The following is a 20,532-nucleotide window of genomic DNA, read 5'->3' as shown; positions in this document are numbered from 1 at the left end:
CTACCTGTCTACGATAATTAGGTTGTCGAGTTAGCTTATTTCATCTTGGCCTTTGTATCAGCTAAGTTCTCAGTTGCTACATACACACCAGAAACTAGCTACTAAATAAAATAATGTACACTGCCTAAAGACATATCATCAGTAAGGATAGAGTGTCAGCTAACCCAAGATAAAGGCAGTTCGAGAGTCACCAACCCCTTGAGAGATCAAGGAACTCCAAGAGTTTTTGGGCAAGTTAAGTATTACCGGCAGGATATCTTTGAGTTTTTTACCGTAGCTCTCCCTTTACACCGGCTGACAGCAAAGGGAGAGTCTTGGAAATAGATGGACGAAGATCAGACCACTTGCAGTCGCCTCAAGCAAAGCATAACCACTGCTCTTGTTTTAGGATACCCTGATGTGTGACAACAGTATATTTTAGAGACTGACACTAGTGACCATGGCGGAAGGGTTGTGATATTCCAGGTACACCAAGGCCAAAAAAGTGATCGCTTACTGCAGTAAAACTCTGACACTGTTGGAATACAACTACTATGTCACGTGAAGAGAAATTTGACAGTAATCAAGGCTGTCGATTACTTTCATTCTTATCTTTAAAGCCAAGAAATCCTTTTACAAACTGATCACTTAAAGAAGGAAACTCTCCAACCAAGTAGCTCGATGGCTAGAGATACTGACCAAATTCCGATACACATTAGAACATCGGGCTGGCCAAAAATGTGGAAACGCAGATGGCCTAAGTAAACAAACCTGTAAAGACTTTCGCTTGTGTGAAAACATCGAGCTGAGCGATGAGGGATCCTCTCAGAAAGAATTGGTCAAAAAAGATCACGGAGACAAACTAGAAGCATACCAACTGGTCGCCTGAACAGCACTCTCACTTTACAAGTTGGGGGATTGAACCTGGGAAATGTTACTTATTCGGAAACACCGGCCAGTTGCTCGTTCAGGGCTTTTGCTAAGGCACCAGCAGTGGTTCCATGAAACTGATTCATCAAGAGGCTGTGCCACGCCATTTCTAACCAGAGACGGAGCTATTCCTAGCAACACAGGTGACTGCTGAAGACGCCAACCAATAGGGGTAATGGCCAACCTAAAAGCTACAAGATATGAACCCATGGCCACCATGTATCAGGTCATCATCTCTAGAGGAAATGTATCTACAGAGCAGTTGGAGTTGGGAAGAAGTGAGTAGGAAGTCTCGCACCACATGCAAGATTTGCTAAGGATTCAACCCGATGGAGTGTTAAAAGCCCGGGTAGCTCTCAGAATCACCCAAGGTAGTGCACTATTTTTTTCAGCTCAAAAAGAGAACTGTATTGCAGACACACACCTTAGCCTAATCTAGAGTGGAAAGATGACAAGCCATCTCCAATTAACCTGGTACTGGTCAGGCTTGATGGCCATCATCAGGAGACTAGTAAGAAGTTGCAAGGTGTGCCAAGTAGCTATGCACAGTAGAACCAGGACAGTCAGCAAAAAGCAAAAACTGGGCGCCAGTTGACATTGGCAAAAAGTAGTCGTCGATTTTGTGAGCCTGCTACCTACTACTCCAAGAAGCAACAAGTGGGTGGTGGTACTTACTAATCACTTTACCAGATGTCAGAATTCTCTAGCACTGGCATATGCCACGGCACCAGTAGTGGCAAGCATACTCAATGAGAGGGTATTCTGCTACTTGGGACTGCTGGAGCAGATATACACAAACCGGAACGTCGGGTTTTGAGAGCAAATTAATGGCTCAACTCTGTCAACTGTTACACATTGACAACATGCGCGCTACCCCATATCATCCGCAAGCAAATAGGAAAGAAGAAAACAATCGGAGTTTGGAAGATTCACTCCAAGCCCTGCTTTTAACAGTGTGTAATGCAGAATTTTCAAATGCTTTCAATAATTATACAGTACATAAACTATGCAAGACAAATCCAGTGAATTTTAGAAACTATTTTAAGTACAAAATTTAGCACAAGCATGTGGACCACTACAAATAGGCAAGTAATCTACATTTGGCCCACAAACCATTGTTTGGCTACCCTTGCTGTAGCCACTTGCCATATCAGCTTGCATTTTCTGTGGAAGATCATAAAATCTCACACATTCAAAACTGTCATATTGTTACAGAATCGGAACAAATGCAAAAGAAGATGAGTGAGCAAGTTTATGAACTGAAAGAGATACAAGGTTGGCAAGAGGCTGGTAAGTGCAAATTATGAAACTCTCTTACGGTCTATAGGAAATTTTTGTTCTTTATTTGTACTTATGAAATTGGATTGTTTTAAGAAGCATCATGTGTTGGAACTTACCTTGAGGGCAGAGTAAACTGTTTTTTCAAATTCAATTGAGGTGCAAAGGTTTGAAAGTTTGGCACAGTTTTGTGCAGTTGGTCTGACTGTACACTATTTTTGCTCTCTCATTTCATAGAAAATACCTGTTTTATATGAAACATTAATATAACATCATCTTTGATTTTGCTCACACAGAATTCGGTCTGCTTGAAACAAAGCTGAATCAAATAGAGGAACGCCTTTGCAAACTAACGTCTACCAGTAGAACTGGGAATCAGTGACAGTAAAACATTATCTTTCGCAAAGACATCAGAAGATCAAGCAAATCTGTACTAGAGAGAACCAGGAATGTCACAGTTCTTACTTTTTGATTATGGTGACTGTTTGATTTATAGCACAGCTGGTTAGATTGATTATTTATTAGCTGTTAAGCTAATTAAGCTATTAGCTATTATTGATATTTTTCATAGCTGGTTAAATTTATTTTCATAGTTAATAATGAGTGATTCACTGATGGTTCTGTTGCAAATTAATTTCTTTATTGCGTGTTATTATTAAATATATAATTGACCTTATATATTAGTTAAAACTATGAACTAATCACTTAATTGTTTTGGATCATGTAATAATATGTAGGCCTATACTTGAATAAAAAAAATCTATGACAAGCTGCTTAAGATTTACTGTAAAACTTCTATTTCAACGCCACCATTTGAATGCCACCGCCACCTGAAAAGAGAGTTTGATGGCATTCAAATAGAGGTTTTACTGTATTTATAAAGAGTTTATTGTAGTCTCCTTTCCTCTTTGCATATAATCTCTTTGGCTGATGAACTTGGTAACAATGAATGAAGAAGTCCAATAGAAGCCAAAGATCATTAATTTCTAATAAAACCTAGAATAAAAGTCGAATGTCTCGCTTGCACTGAACATGACAACCATTATCATATTATTGTAATAGAGTTGCTCTACACATAAGGAAACAAATGGTAAAAAGGTTACTAACTGAAGCTAGGAAAAATAGACATCTGATACATTGTCCACAAACTCTACCAACATTAGTTTGAGTAAGTATCATATAACTGGACAATAGTAAACCCTCGACGTGAGAAGTTTACTTAGTATGTTGGAACCATTGCATGCTGCGCCGAATATTGTGTTATCAAAATAAAAACGGTAATAATAATAACCATATACATGTATATTCATGCTTAAGTATAATTTCTGGCAGACGATTTTAATGTAAAATTTTTGGGTACTTTGTAAACAAGTAATGTTGATGGAAATGTTGCCGCCGAGTCAAATAGAACGCAAATATCAAAAGAAGACTCTGTTACTATACATGAAATATACACATCATGGTATGATACCTCAACAAACACTAGTAATAATTGTACTTCAACAAAAAAAAATAGATTAGACGAATAATAGAATAAAATAGAATAGACGAATAGACGGATTGACGGATAGAAGGATAGACGGATAGACGGATAGACGGATAGACGGATAGACATATAGATGGATAGACGGATTGACGGATAGACGGATTGACGGATAGACGGATAGACGGATTGACGGATAGACGGATTGATGGATAGACGGATAGATGGATAGGCGGATAGACAAATAGACGGATAGACATATAGATGGATAGACGGATAGACGGATTGACGAATAGAAAGATAGACGGATAGACGAATAGACGGATAGACATATAGATAGATAGACGGATTGACGGATAGACGGATTGACGGATAGACGGATTGACGGATAGACGGATAGACGGATAGACGGATAGACGGATAGACGGATAGACGGATAGACGGATAGACGGATTGACGGATAGAAGGATAGAAGGATAGACGGATAGACCGATAGACGGATAGACGGATAGACGGATAGACTGATAGACGGATAGACGGATAGGCGGATAGGCGGATAGGCGAATAGGCGGATAAACGGATAGACGGATAGACGAATAGACGGATAGACATATAGATGGATAGACGGATAGACGGATTGACGAATAGAAAGATAGACGGATAGACGAATAGACGGATAGACATATAGATGGATAGACGGATAGACGGATAGACGGATAGACGGATAGACGGATAGACGGATAGACGGATAGACGGATAGACGGATAGACGGATAGACGGATAGACGAATAAACGGATAGACGGATAGACGGATAGACGGATAGACGGATAGAGGGATAGACAGATAGACGAATAGACGGATAGATACTGTATGAACTTTATTATTACTGCTCAATGTCATCAAAAGTAAATTATACCATAAGACAAAAAAGAAAATAAAATCAAGAATACTAAAGTAAAATATGCGAATTGGAAGAAAGAGCTCGTTTAGCATAACGTTGTTCTGGAAGGTGGATTCGCATGGTGTTGGTGTCTGGTATAAGTTGTAGTGTATTTTCTAGGAAAGTAAAAATTCAATAGATCGTCAGGCAGATTAGAGATATGATCTGAGTATTTTAACACCGCATATTTAATAACACAGCACTTGAGTATTAAGGGTATTTAGACACTGATTATAACTGTCCATATCAGGTAGCACATTCCTGAAACATAATTGTTGTAAGTTTTCTTTATTAATCTTTGATATAGCGAGATACCAGCTTGGAGCAGCATAAGACAATGAATAATAATTATTCATAATAATAATGAGTCATATATTATATGACTCTGGTAAAATAGTGACAGACCTTCTGGTTTTACGCCTATTATACTGAACTGAATTATAGAGCATGAGTTGATGGTCTAGTTTTGGAAATAATAAAGTTGACATGGCTTGAAAACCATAGATGATTGCCTATATTCGGAAAATGTTATAAAATTTTAACAATATTAATTATAAATTTTTATTTTGTTTATGTTTTGTTAAGTTTTATTGAACAGTTTCGTAAACATTTGTGAAATTACAATATGCATGATCCATTTTGTAACCGTCCATTCAGGCTTTAACATTACAGAGTTTTTTTGCTACATCTTGACTTTGTTTGTCTCGTTCCTAATTGATTTTTGGCTATTTACCAGCCATGGAGTAGCAAACACGTGATTGAGAACAGGCAACTTTTAGTTCACATTGTAATGTACAGCCATAGCACAAATAATACGGTGAAAGGTCCTCCCAGACCTCTTTTAAACATTTCAAATAACTTTATTTATGGTATTGAGTGCAAAAACACTTTAAACTTGGAGAGTTATGTTTTTTTATTCCAGAATAGCAAAATTCGATTCCGATTTGCTATAAGTACTACAGAGTATTTTGGAAATGTCGAGTCAATTTATGCATGAGTAATACAAATAATCATACAATTTTTATTTTAAAATATTCATCAACTCATACATAAGATCGACATATACATGAGCATGTATGATACATATAGGTTAAAGTTAATGAGTTATTTAAAACTATGTGAAACACTCAATACAAAAAATTAAATAAATTTAAATAACTAAATAAAGTAAATAAAGCAACAAAAGTTGATATTCTTACCGTGTGTGAAAGACAGAAGAATTGAAGTGTAACCATGGTGATACAAGAGATGGATAGTACATATGTTGAGATCATTATGAAGACAGAGTAATTTGGATTGTGTGAGCTTTGAATACGAGCTTTATATTTGATACTTGTTAAACTTCACTTTTTATTATTATAGCCCGACTTTCTACCTTCACTCTCTTTTTTCTCTCTCTAAATTCCTTTCTTTAGATAATTAGTCGATGGCTTAGAAAGTTTTTAAAAAATGATCACAAAATTCTTCAATACATTTTTTTATATTTGCTGTTTTAAACCTAAAACAAAAAATACCTTCTCTGTTTTCTCACTACTCCCACTTGTCCAAGTTTTTAAGATTCATTATTTTAAGCCTAAAAGTAACTTAGAAAACGCTGTGTAACATCTGAACCACCACAGAACCCAACTATGTAAAAGGAACTGCATACATATGTGCTGATTTTTTGAAACACTTTGAATGTTGATCCCACGACCAACGAACATACCACGAACATGTTGATGTTTAAAACTACTTTATATATCAACAAAAATAATTGCTCAAATTTTATTTTCGTGTCACAAAATTTGTACTTAGAAGGTATTTTAATTGTTAGTCAGAGTTTTCTATACATGAGAACTGACACTCAAGCAACTCTGTGTATTTAACTGAAACAAGTGACACTTTTAAAATTTTATTTCACTTGTTGCTTATTATTACATCATTTTGGGTTTGAAAAGAATTAGTGTTTGAACAAAAATTAAAGTCTTGTTTAGTTTCAAATGCCGAACCTAAATTTGAATCAAAAAATTCATGAGATAAGGGACAAGGCTCCTTGGCTAACTGACCCTCATTTTTGTACAACCCTATGAATTCAATACGCAGATGTGTGCATATTAGTTTACAAACTACTGACTGTATTTTATGTGATATACTAATTTGTTTTAATATTTTATTAGAATAAAACACACACTATTTCTATACTTAATTTGCCCATAAGAATGAGGTAACAAGACTAGAATATGAACTGCTACATATACAACAATACATTCCACATCCGAGCTTCTTCTATTATTAAAGTCCTACATGTAGTACGTACTCTGATAGCCTAGTCTGCCATAATAAATAGTCAGGTATGCTGATAAATCACAGATAACAAGCGTATGCACAACTTTTTCAACATGCCAGAAGATGGCTGTTTGGTGTAGGCGTTAGTATGTTGGTATACCAAACTTGGGTTTACAAGTTCAATTCCTGTTTGAGGTAATTTTTTTTCAACATCCAACCCTGACTTCAGACAGATGGATGCATGAACAAAGTTCTTATTGGTTCAGAGAATTTGGGAAATTTATGTACTTTGGGAACATAGGACTTTCTCTTTCAATACAGTCATACTTCGACTTACGAGCTTAATGCGTTCCGAGACTGAGCTCGTATGTTAATTTGCTCGCATGTTGGTGCAATTTACTTATATATAGAACAATTAAATATATATTGATTGGTTTCCATACTCCAAGAAATGCAAATAAAACACTCAAAACAAGATATTGTAACAGAAAGAACATGTTGGTTATTGTCCTAACTTACTACATGCTTTCAAAAAGCAACAAATAAAAAATAATGCAAGGAAATGTGATTAATTAAAATGTAAAATTAAATACATATACATATAATAGCAGCTAACGCTAGCATTTGCCAGGGAGGGAGATATAAGTTATCCTTCATTACGACAGTTGACTTTGATAAATTTGGATTTTATCAATGTCTTAAAAGACAAACTTAGAAGCAAACCTAAAAACAAACTTTCATTTCAGTAACTAAATTTTCTTCGGCGTTCATAGTTTGAAGTTTCTCGCTGGTTAGCTAATTTTTTCTTTGTTTCGCTTTCACGACCAGTCGGCAGTTTTAAGATAAACCTATCTAAGGACGTTTGCATTTGTCGCCCTTTCAACATGTTGCAATTAGGACGAACACAGGTGTTGTCACAAAAGGTTAATGCACGACCACTAGCCAACTTGTCCGAATGTCTATTTTTATAGTTTTGATAGATAGCACCGGCCTTTTCACATAGCATCGTTTTAGTACGCTGTCACCGGCCAATTGTTTATCTTTTATCCAATGCCTGAGCAGTCTCTCCATCAGCGGTCGTGAAGATCGCTGTGCCGTTTATAAACTATGGTTAGTCCTTTTGCGTACTAAATGCCCTGAATATAATCCTTCTGTTTGATAATTGCGGATGTATTTCTGTCTAATTGCTGAGCTAGCTCAATCACGCATACACATTTCGCATATTTTTCAATAGTTTTCCGTTTAATATCAACTGTTATCATTCGCTTTTTCTTTGCATTATCTTACATTTTACTGGCGAACTTTCGGTCGACGCACATTACTTTTAATTCACATAATTCTGCACTGAAAATCGCGCACAAAAAACACCGTACAAAAGTATAACCTGAGCAGTTGAAAAATACAGAGTGATGCTGTTCTCATAAAACACCTCCGGCATACTTGGCAACTGACTCACTTGCTCGTATCTCAAACATGGCTCGTATGTTAGTGCTAACACTTGCTTAAAAGCTGGCTTGTATCTCAAGTTTCTCGTACGTTGGAGCACTCGTAAGTTGAAGTATTACTGTATATAGTTTATGATGTAAAAATGGCTAAAACTCATGGTTGTGAGTTTTGAAAAAGGATTAAAATTATTAAAATTACTTACAATAGCAAAAATAATTTAAGAATTCAAACAATTTGTTTTTTGAGCAGCTTTCTTGAATTGATTGCAGTTGAACACTCAGACCAGACTCTATTATGGTGACTTTGTGTGACCGAAAGCATACTTTTTCACAAGTGTCCTTCCATCATAACACCTAGATCATTCTAGAAACAACTTCTGGTTTCTCTGTCGTTTATTTCCTTACTATAGTTGAGTTCATAACACAATAGCACGAGGACCTATACTACAACAGTACACTTACTACTTTGCAGTAGACTCATCACCAATTGCAAAGCTGTAAGTGCTTAATAAAGTATGTCAGAGATGTCTAGGAAAAGGTGATAGTGCTGCCCTATGAGTCGTGCATTCTCAACAAAAGCTCGATTTTTTGGCGGTGATGCAATCATTGCACATGCTTATTTTACATTTGGACAGCTGTAGTTGTCTCCCCATGTAAATTATATTGTTGTTACACAAGCTACAATTACTCTCAGCTATTATACATGTATGTGAGAGAATGAAATGTTTTGAAGTTATGGGATTCCATTATATCAACTACGTGGAGCTAACAGCTAGACTCCAACACTGTTATGTACATGTAATTGCTTTGAAATCCATGAGCTTATTGGCTTTGTGCACTGATTGTAAATAAAATTCTTACTCATTCAAACCAAGTTACATACACATATGTTGCAACACAATAAACTAACAACTAACATAACATGGACAGCGATATAACTAATCAATCATTATGAAATTAAGAGTTATCCTCACTTGCCTTCTAATTATCAATATTTATTTCTCAGTGTTGGTGTTTACGGGTGTCCCTTCAACTATAGTTATTAAAATCTTGAAATAAAGAATTTGTACTGAGATTGATTTGTTCGCTAGCCGATATATGTCGCTATATGGGAGCAAATACCCAACGGTTTTGCGTACTACATATGTGAGGTGATTGCGTGATGGAGATGAATAGCTCTCATTAGTAAGCTTACTCAAATTTTGTATTGGCAATGTGCCAGGCTAATAGCAAGTGGCTAATAGCAACTATCATTACCTCATTGTTTATAAACTGATTTTTAATACCCGGCAGCGCCGGGAAGCACAGCTAGTTAGAAATAAAAGAGAAAACAAGGTATGCCATTAATTATGTTTATCAAACATAATTGAAAGCTTGCCAAGTAATATTTAAAAAGCCGTTTGTTTTGATCTTTTAATAAATAACTCATAAATTTTTCTGATGTAGGAATCAAGTTTTATAAACACTGTCGAATCTATTTATACCAACAAAACAGCCTTTGATACAAATTTAAGTCCTTTAATGTACATGTAGATATTAGTATCTACACACAGATTTTCAGTTCACAAATTTATAGTCTATATGATATTATTTGGCATTTTTTTATGTCAAAGGTGAAAAAATAAACAAAAAATTATTTCAGGAAACCAAAATTAATTATTGAGTATTGTTATTATATACAAAAAATTAAAGTGATGTGAATTGACGCATTTTTCAACAAAAAATGCACAATCTTGCAAATAAAAACTAAATGTACATGTAGATGTACAGATGAGTGGGTTATACCTACTGCAATACACAAGGCCTGTTAGTAACGTAGTGTTGGACAATAGACATGGAATGCTAGGTCTTTAGATATGATATAGTTAGTTCTCATTGTATCTCATGTGGATTACTGTTGATTACTAGCATGTTAGTGTATTGCTATAGAATACGCCAGCTTACAATAGCTATCAAGCTAATCATTTTAGGTAAGAAATACTTAAATTTTTGAATTAAATTGTGTTTGTATCACAAATATAGTGACTCAGTCAACTGTCTAGTCAATTTGTTAGCTGAGAAGAAGCAGGCTGATAACCTAATTGATGAACTGCAGTTTTGCTGTAAAGAAAAATGATGTTGAAGCCATTAATCTCTTCTCAATGACCTCTTCAAACTTTTTGGCTTTGTTTGGTTACACTGCTAAAAACCAGCTGTTCGACAACTTGAAAACTTAATTTCTTTTAAATTTAATGAAATAAACTGTTTTATTTGCTGAGTAGGATGGTAATAAATGATAATAATGCAGTTAAATTGGGCCTCGGGTTACACGGGTATATGACTATAGTAAGTATCATCATGAAATCTTTATGAGAACAAGAACAGTGTTTATCTGAAGCCACATAAAGAGTGTTAAGAAAAGAAATTCACCTCACACGGGAATTGAACCAGAGGTGTCCCTCAACAGCAAGCACCCTACCACTACACCACTCAGTCGCCTCATCACTTCATGGAATAATCATGCAGATATTGATTACTCATGATGATCTCTCACAGTGCATGGGACTGACTAGTGTGCTAGTAGTGTATACTTTTATCTATTTTTTTCCAAAAAGCCAACAGCATCAAAATCAATAAAAAAATTCTGTATTGTAATTTAATGGCATCATAAAACTATTTGTGTAACAGTTGACTTGCCAGAGTGGTTAACACAAATGTATTACATGTGTTGAACTTAGTTTTTAAGTCATGCCCAACCTCGAGTTACGCTGTAACTCACAAAGACTGTACTCAATGCTATGCTATACTCTACAGCTTAGCAACTAGCAAAATTACATTTACAAACCTAAAAAAATAGTGTGTTCTCTTGCGAAACATTGTGGCAAGCGTAATGCCCATGATAATGAATTCATTTGTGGTAAAAACAGTTTATTTATTATGGAACTTTACTACATACACCAACTTGACTGACCTGCCCTGATCCACAAGAATTATCTATTTTTCCATTAAAATGTAACAATTATCTTCATAGTGAGTTAGTGAGTCTTTTTTCATTTCTCAGGTAAAACTTTTCTTTGTTACTTGTTCGGGGAACCTTTTGTCTGTAAACATAGCCATCTGCTGCAAGCATCTTCTATCCTCTTTTGGGTAGCAGAATTTTACATGGAGAAGACTTCATGATCAGGGCTTAGGCTGTAACGATAAAAATAGCGGTAGTTATTTGGAAGTATTATCACTAGACCAATCATGTTGTTGGAGTAATTGTACCATAAAATGATAAAACCAATTGGTTTTAGGCTAATTGTATCATAATACGACTTGGTTTTATGCCAATTGTACCATGAGACGAGTTGGTTTTACGCTGAACGTACCTTGAGACGAGTTGGTTTTAGGCTAATTGTACCTTGAGACGAGTTGGTTTTAGGCTAATTGTATCATAGAACGACTTGGTTTTACGCCAATTATAACATGAGACGAGTCAGTTTTACGCTGATTGTACTTTGAGACGACTTGGTTTTAGGCTAATTGTACCTTGAGGCGAGTTGGTTTTAGGCTAATTGTACCTCGAGATGACTTGGTTTTAGGCCAATTGTAACTTGAGACGACTTGATTTTAGGCCAGTTGATGTTGACTTAGCCTTTTGTAAATATATGACATGTTTTTTACAAGTACATGTCTCTGAATTGAATGATTTGCCAAACATCTCCAAATTGTCATATAGTAATTTATTATTTGAATTTAAGAACTAAGTATGTAATTTGAGGGGTCAGATTTTTGGCATGATAAGGCGACTTGACTTTAGCTACATCAGTTTTAAACTGATTGGATTACAAGTAAAAAGGTATTTTAGGTCAGGATCACATAACCCTAAAAACTAAGACGTTTCCATCATTTAAACATCACTGCATAAATGCAAACGGCATTCTACACATCCGATTTGAGTAAAATCTAATAACCAGTCAGACAACCTATCATCAATTTTTTTTGGCATTACCTATATTGAAATATTGTAAAGGACTGACTCCAGTAGCTGAGTCAGCTTTACTCCACTAACAAGGGAGACGCAACCTGAGCTACTGGTCTGCCTTATCCGAGGCCTAATTGACACGCCAAGAGTGGTCAAGTCAGTCCAAGATAAGTACCTGTTAGTCAGGCTTACTCCGAAACCAAATCTCGGCCTGCCCTCTAGGTCCCTATATCAGGCTAGTCTATATCCACTAGCGGCTTGCCCTTGGACTTGATTTCTTATGCCATGGCACGTCCGATCAAGCCTAGACAAAGCCGTGGACCAATCCCTAGCCTTATAGAGCCACCCTGGCAGTTCCGTCTGATGGTTACAATGAGCCTGCTTGTGCAATCGCTAAGCCAACCAGGCAAGCGTCAATATAATCAGTTCTGCGAGTATAGTAGTTTTATTTACTATAGCTTTAGCAACATGCATATGCAAGATTGAGTGATATCAAGCACGCCAGTGCACTCGTGCGCTGGCTTTATATAGCGGTCTAACTCCGCCCACCAGTCTACTTATAACACAAATAATCTTTGGATATAATAGGATTTGCACACAGGATAAACATAAGATTACATAATAGAAAAGGAAGTTCAAGAAATTCAGGCAAGTGCTAATAAGGATATAACACGTGTAAATAGTTGGTGTGTAAACAGTTGGTATACGTCCCAGTCCTCCACACTCTCCCCCCCCCCCCAATTGTTTGGCCCGGAGATAAACAATTAAAAAGAGTGTTTATCGGTATCGTCGAGCGCGGGCTCTTAATCGCTGGGCCTCCTTACGGCACTCATCGGCTATTCGGCTGTATCGCTGGTAGCGCTCCTCCTCCCGTTCTGCCCTGCGGGTATATTCCTCCTGTTTGAGTCGTGGGTCCTCATTGGTTCTTTTTCGAGGCTCTGCCTCTCTGCCGGCAAGGTTATGGGCCTCGGGACCGGTTTCTGAATAGACCCCAGCTATGTCGTCAGCGCTGACATGAACCTCTAGGGTGGCCTCATCTACTCCTGTTACTTCCCGCCTTTCTGCAAGAGCTCCTTCAGGCGGTGAGTCTACCCTCTGACTGGTGGGTATCGTTTACTTCCGACTCAACCTCGGAATTGTATATTTTGGTGGGAAGGGCTTGTCAGCTATCTCTCTTCCCTCGGTTGATCTGCAGCGGTTTATGTAGATGCGGAAGTCGGGTGGCCGCTCTTCTCACTTTGGCGGTTCTCCTGGTCAGCGCAGCGCACCCTTTCCTTTCCAATGGATTGGCCCTTGCCCGTTTCTGTCCGGCCCTCCTGCCTCTTACCCATCCGTTTTCATCCTTCACGGGAAGGCAGGCCCCAAACGGGGGGCATTTCTTCCATTGCATATATATGCAAAAGTCAGAATACCATTCCTGGTCTACCTGGTACATGACACCGGGGTGCAGTTGGGGATTTTTGGCTTTCTTCTGATGTTTATGTATGCTGAAGAATGAAGAAGAGCTATTTTGGCATTTACACAAGAAGCGCCAATAATGGTGTCGTATGTGCCTCCTAACCACACGACTTTCTTTATTTTGGAAGCCGCAGAGCCGGCATTCTCCTTTCTGGTGGTCTTCGGCGGCCTCCATCTTTTCGTAAGAGGCGGGGAGTACCATATGTCTTTTGATATCCCCTCGACTGTCTCTCTTTTCTCTCGGTCTTTTCTTATCTCGAACATTTCTTCTTCTCATTCCTTGTTGGTGGGAATTGGTTGTATATTTACTGAGCAAGCCCTCATTGGCCCTGGTCGGCCCTTGTTTGCTGTTAGCAGAGATTGCGATTGACGGTTCTGTCCGGACTCTAGCGGAGGGCTACCCTTGGGTGGCTCACCTCTACTCCCGACCCGAAAACTCTGTCTCGCAGAATTAGGCCTGCTTTTGTTTGGACTGACCTTGTTTCGGGGCGTCCTGTTTTCCACTAATTGTACCACTCTAGTGTTTGTTGCTACCTGTTCCCCTGGTCTCTCTCCCTTATAAGCAATGGATACTGTGTTTTTCTTTGTTTCGCTATTCTCGGATATTTTCTCTCGATCAACTCTTGGTCTTCCCGATGGTATCTCTGTCTCCTCCAAAATACCATCCAGTTCTGCTAATAGTAATTGTAGTTTACTGTCCTTGATGGCTCCCTTATCGTCTTGTGCCGGTTTCATGTTGAACTTATCGATATAAGTTTTCAAAGGTAGAGCGAGCTTGTTGTTTGTCAGCGTACTGCATATGGACTGATGGGAAGTAGCGCCAATTCCAAAAGATGGTCACTTTCCGGTTCCATCGCGCCTTTGCTCCTAAAAATGTTGCTGTCTGAAGCCCTCCATCAAAAGTATTCGTTGCCAGACTGTTTTTCTACCTCTTGATTTTGTACAGCCGCCTCAGCCTCCGCCTCCTTTGCCGAGATGGTTCGGTCAAGTGTAAGCAATTCCGGTCGTTCTTCTACGTGTTGGTTCGTGGCCAACATTCCTTCCAGTTCCGAGATCGATTATGTTAGGATCTCGTATTGGGACATCAACTCTTGGTTAGTCCTCAGGTCTCCCCTCTCTAGTAATTTTTCCAGTTTTCCCACCATAGCTTTGGTGGACTGGCATCATTTTACGAGTTCGACCTGGCCTTCTATTATTTTTGACCCTTCGTCCTCGGGGTCAATCCAATGGCATACGGCCTGACCGTATCTTATGGGTGGTCCCACCATTTGTCTGGGTCTCCCGTCCCACCTTCCTTCAATATTGCTTTCTGCTTCCCTTGGTCTTGAGTTTACCCGTACCTCTTCTCTAGCCTGAGCTGGTCTAGAGGTGTCAGGTTGGGATATGTCCCTTTGCTCCGTGGCTCCAGAGGTTGGGTCTCACCAACTGGTGTGTTTTCTGCCTCTTCTTCTGTTGGGTCTTGTCCGGGGGACTCCACCAGGGGCTCGAGACAGGGCTCGAGACTCGGTTCCTCCAGCTCCGTGCTGGTGACACCGGGTTGCTTCGTTGCATCCCTTGTCCTTTCTGTAGAATCGTGACCTTCTGTGGTAGGCCTTCTTTCTTTGACCAGAACCTCCAGGAGTCGTCTCCTAAACGTGTCACTGTCCATTTCAATGGGGAAAGGCTTATCTCTCCTTGTTGTGGTGGTGGAGAGAGCTCCCTCCTAGTGAACTCGAGCAGCATCTCCACCAGCCCTTCCGACCTCCTTTCCCTCCGTCCGGTAGCGCTTCTCATGTTTGGTCTCCTGGAAAGCTCCTTGGTGGCCGGGGCCCTCCTATCAGTTTCCGGGCATGCATAGTAGGGTTTTAGTCGTTCTTCATTTTGTATGGATACTTGACCCTGTCTTTCTATTTGGTAGGTGTTGTAGGGGGTGGTATGGCGTGGTCCGCGTTTTATCTATATTCCATAGACCACATAGTTCGCTCATGAGCTTGGTCTCAAATTGTACCCCTTGATCGGAGTGTAGTTCTTCTGGTAGGCCAAAGTAGCAGAAGATTCTTTCATTCAGGGCCGTAGCCACTACCGGGGCGGTTGCGTCCGGAATGGCCAAGGCATCTTGTCACCTGGAGAAATGTCGCTTATCACCAGTATCCATTTGTTCTTCCTTCCGGTCTCTGACATGGGTCCCACCAGGTCAACCGCCAATTTTTGCCAGCATTGTCCAGTGTATAGTCGGTGTTTGCTTTTTGCTGCGTGGTTCTCGCCGGCCTTTGCCACTTGACAGATCTCACACGTCTTGACGAGTCGTCTCACATCTGCATTCAGTCCCGGTCAGTACCAGTTTAACAGTAGCCTCTTTACGGTCTTGTGTACCCCTGCATGGGCTAGTCTGTGCATCTCCCAAATCACCCGGTTCCGGTCTGCTCGGGGGCATAGGGTACACCATCTGGGGTGGTCGTTTGCTGCTAGACTGACTTCTAGGACACCGTTAGTTGACAACCTCATGGCCTCCCATTTCCTATGTAGGATCCGGAGCTCATTACTTCCCAGAGTTAACTCCTCCTCTGGCAGTTCTGGGTCGTTTTGTATTGCCCAGTACATTCTAGCCACTGCTTGCGTTCCTTCCACTTGACTCTGCACCAACTGACGAAAGTTTCGTTCCCCCAGTAACTTATTTGCTGCCACTGTGTCTGACTCCTCTTTCAGCAATGCTTGTTTGCTAGGGCCTCCGTTTCATTCCTCTATTCGGGTACATTGTTGACAGTAGTTCGAGCAGACCTGTCTACTCAGGCTGTCGGCATTCTCGTGCTTGGCCCCTGGCTGGTGCTCTAGTTGGTATGTGAATTCTGACAGAATTTTTAGCCATCGAGCCACTTGAGCCGAAGGCTCCCTTCTTTGCACAACCACCTCAGGGAGGCATGGTTCATGCAGAGCACGAACTGTTGTCCATACAGGTAGGGCCGAAAGTGTTTGACGGCCTTTACCACTGCCAGGAGCTTCCTACGCGTCACGCAGTAGTTTTGTTCTGCTGGGCTGAGTGCCTTGCTGTAGTAGGCCACCACGGTCTCTCCATCTCCCTGGTTCTGAGACAGAACAGCCCCCACTCCCACATTACTGGCGTCGGTGTCCAGAATATATTTATTCTTTGGGTTGGGATATCCCAACTTGGGTGCCGAGATAAGGCCTTGTCGGAGGGTCTCGAAGGCCTGCTGTTCCTCCTCTCTCTACCTCTATGGCTTTCCCTTGCTGGTAAAAGAGCGTGAGTGGTTTGGCGTCAGTGGCTTAATCTTTCAGGTATTGCCTGTAGTACTTCGTGGTCCCCAGGAAAGCCTGCAGTTCTTTTACTTTCTGGAAGATCTGCCATTCGGCAACTGCTTTTACCTTCTCCAGATCCGTGGACACTCCTTCTGGGCTCACCACATGACCAAGGTATCGTACTATCTCCTAGAGGAGCTCGCATTTAGAGGGTTTTAATTTCAGCTGTGCGGCGGTTAGCCTCTGAAAGACCTCCCCCAAATGGGCCAAGTGGATTTCGAAGTCCGGAGCTATGACGATTATGTCGTCTAAGTACAACAGGAGGGTTTTCCAATGAAGCCTCTGGAGTACAGACTCCATCAGTTTTTGGAAAGTGGTAGGGGCCAACATCAGCCCAAAAGGCAGTACCTTCCACTTCCACAATCCGCTTCTCGTGGCAAAGGCAGATCGTTCCTGGGCTTCTTGATCTAACGGTACTTGCTAGTACCCACTGGTTAGATCCAGCGTACTGAAGAACCAACTCCCCGCCAGGGCATCTAGGCTCTCGTCGATCCTTGTAATGGGGTATGCATCTTGTTTGGTGATGGTGCTCAGCTGTCAATAGTCGATGCAAAACCTCCACCCACCATCCTTCTTTCCTACCATAACAACCGGGGAACTCCATGCTCCAATGGCAGGCTCGATCAGTCCCTTCTCCAGCAGTTCTTGCACCTGCTTATCCGCCTCCGCCTCTTTGAGGGGTCCTAGCCTGTGAGGGGGTTGTCTGACCGGTCTGGCATCTTCTATCAGAGGTATGCTGTGCGCTACCAGGTCTGTCCTTCCTATGTCGCCATCGTATTTGCTGAATACGTCCTGATACCTGGTCAGCAGACATGTCAAGCTCTGCCTCTCTCCGTTGTGCCAGCATCTCGGAATGGCCTGCTGGTACAACTCTACGAGGTGTCCCGGGACGGCTTCTCCCGTCTGTATGGCGGCACACCCAACTCCTGGCTCGTCGAGGCTCTCGCGTTCCGGCCCGGACCAGAGTTCTGTCTGCCCATCCTCTTCCTCGACAGCCGTGTACGAGCCAATGACGTGCCCGGCGCCCAACTCTATAGGTGGATGTCTTGGATTCAGGCATCGTATGGCAACATTGCCCCTTTATCCAGGTTGGTTCAGGCTATAGCCTATGGGTATGCGTGGGTCAGCGCCTTCTATCATGCCCACCGGTACATAATTCTTGGTGGAAATCCTTTCTGCCACTCTTACTTCTGATAAAGGAAGCATAGTGACCTTCTTCCAAGTGTAAACTTTGGACACCATCAGTCTACCATACTTGTCCGTACAAGTAAGCTTCCTATCTCCTAGGTAAATGACTGGTCGGCCAAATTCAATAATACAGTTATGGGAGATCAGAAAAGACATTCCCAGAATAGCATTCTTGCTGATCTGGCTTACAAAGAAGTTCTCTTTGACAGGTACGTTCCTGATCCTTCCTGATAGTCTTATTAGTCCATAAAACTAGAGCTTGTTACCATCTGCCATGATCCCGTGCCGTTCATTCTCCTCGAGCTGCATCTTCACCCTCTTCGGCAACCTGTTGAACACCTTCTTGGATAGCAGGTTAGTATTACAGCCGGTGTCTATGAGGAACAGTAAGTCTTGCTTCTCCACCTTTCCAGGTAGGAAGTAACTCGACTTATGTGGTTTTTCCAAGGCCCCAATCCTTGGCAACCCTTCCTCTTCTGTGGCTGCGTTATGCGTCCCTTCCGAGTTTCTCCTCCTTGGACGTCCCATAGGCCTGTCTGGTGGTGGACTCCCTTTGAGCTGCTCCGCCAGGCTTTCCTCAGGAGTAGCTGGTATTGTACTCTCCCCGTACCGGCCTGTCGGATCCGACACCAGTCTCACGCGTTGGTCTGGGTTTCTCTCCCGGAGATGGCCGCCTTGGTTTGGCTCTCGTCTCTTCTTTGGCACAGATCCCCTGAGAAGGTCGACTCCGTTAAAGCCCTCCTCACCTCTGGATCTGTGATATCCTGATCTCTGGAGATCTCAGCCATTGCTGGATCTTCTTTCCATCCTGATCCGGTCGGTACAGATCTCTTGAAAGGATCAGCGCCTGCTGGGCCATCTCTCTCTGACCTAATTTGTCCAGGTTTCTGGCGGGGTTCCACCCGAGCCGAGTGCTCCCCCTTTCCCAATCTGTATTGCTCTGGTCTTTCGAGAGCTTCAGCAACCACTAAATCTGCTCTCTGTCCTGACCTTCGCTGTCCAGATCTCCAGAGGGTGCTCGGCCCTGGTTGGACCTTCCTCCCTAGCCTTTTGGTTTCCTTTTTTTCTGCTGGGGGCCTCTCCCGGCTTCCGAATGGCTTCTCCGGCTCTCCGGCATGTATGTCAAAAAACCCTTCATCCTCTGACCTGCCTCTGGATCTGGTGGAGGTACTGCTGCTGTGCTTGTTTTGCCACCTTTGGCAAGTCTCGGAGGTTCGCCTCGCATTCCTCTTCCCTCTCGTCCAGATCCCATAGAATTTGGTAGGGGTTATAGACAAGAATCGTCTCTACTGGGGCCTTCTGGGCCCGGGGCAGCCATCCTAGCCAGGTGCTGCCAGCCTTCCGGGTCAAACGCTGGCTCCCTTCGGCCTGTTTTTCTAGGTTTTCTGCGTTTTTTGTGTTCTGGTGTCCTATTGCAGCCAGCACATAGACCTACTGCTGCAGGCTATAAGCGTTTCTCTGGTTCTGCCTGTGGGGCATCCCCTGATTTGTTTGCCTCAGTGAGCAGCTTCTCTTTAGGTGGCCTTCCTGGTTGCATTCCGAGCATCTAGCCACTTCCTTTCCTTTGGTCCCGTTTCCTGGAATGGGATGGGGCTGATTGATGTGTAGCTTCAGTTTGGCCACCCCTTTGGTTAGGTCTGTTATCATGGTCTACAATAATTCTATGGTATCCAGTGCGGTCCTGGCCACCACGGCCGGCTCTCCAAAGGCCTGTTCTCCTTCGGCCTGACCCGTCTCATCTGGCTGGACTGCCCTGACATCCGATCTAAAGGGTTGGACTTGGTGAGGAGCTATATTGGGTCATATCTGCAGATATTTGTTCCCTGCTCTCACCGCGGCCTTTAACGTAGGGGTAGGCACTGCGAGCAGATGTCTCTGTAGGTAAAAATTACCCAGCGACCCACAGAAAGTGTATACGGCCATCTCTTCTTTCAGGCGATCCGAAAATTCCTCGAATGAAATGTTGATCAGTTTCTCTATTTGAGTGGCGTGCTTGAACAGTGTGGCGTGTTGGTCTTTGTTCAGGCCCTGTAGTTTGGCCCTAGCTTCTTTGGGCGTTAGTTCAAACCTGGCCCAGAGGTTGTTAAACACTGTGTGTATGGTCTGCCCGTGTCCACATTCCTTAGCCTGCTCTCACAGTCTTTCTCGGATGTGTAGCAGCGCGGATCCTGGCCCCAGTCATTTGCAATGGCTACGTCGTTGAATTGTCTGATGAAGGCCTCTACATCGCTGCTCCCGTTGTATTCTGAAACTCTGAACGTTTCTCTGTGTGCAAGTGGTCTTTGGTTTCCCTGGTTGGTAAGTAGTTTTTTCCAGGACGCCTGT

General features: G+C 41.7%; 1 protein-coding gene across 1 annotated transcript; it reads right to left on the bottom strand.

Annotated features, from left to right (window-relative positions):
- Positions 1–3,704: 3,704 nt before the first annotated feature.
- Positions 3,705–13,598, bottom strand: LOC137390394 (uncharacterized). Its single transcript, XM_068076725.1, has 4 exons — positions 13,505–13,598; positions 13,092–13,328; positions 4,257–4,557; positions 3,705–4,191 (listed from the first exon to the last, which is right to left on the bottom strand). The coding sequence occupies exons 1-4, from the start codon at positions 13,596–13,598 to the stop codon at positions 3,705–3,707; spliced, it is 1,119 nt and encodes a 372-aa protein (XP_067932826.1).
- Positions 13,599–20,532: the final 6,934 nt, after the last annotated feature.

This window comes from Watersipora subatra, chromosome 3 (genome assembly GCF_963576615.1).
Source record: "Watersipora subatra chromosome 3, tzWatSuba1.1, whole genome shotgun sequence".
NCBI lineage: Eukaryota > Metazoa > Bryozoa > Gymnolaemata > Cheilostomatida > Watersiporidae > Watersipora > Watersipora subatra.
The sequence above is the reverse complement of the archived record's forward strand: the minus strand, read 5'-3'. Positions and strand labels throughout refer to the sequence as shown.

Excerpts from the sequence above, each read along its gene's own strand:
- LOC137390394 (XM_068076725.1), bottom strand. The coding sequence starts at position 13,598 with ATGGGTAAGAGGCAGGAGGGCCGGACAGAAACGGGCAAGGGCCAATCC. Across the intron at positions 4,558-13,091 it reads CCGAATAGCCGATGAGTGCC|TAATAATAAAGTTCATACAG; the intron begins GTAAGGAGGCCC and ends GACATTGAGCAG. Across the intron at positions 4,192-4,256 it reads ATCCGTCTATTCGTCTATCC|TCTATCCGTCTATCCGTCTA; the intron begins GTCTATCCGTTT and ends TCCGTCTATCAG.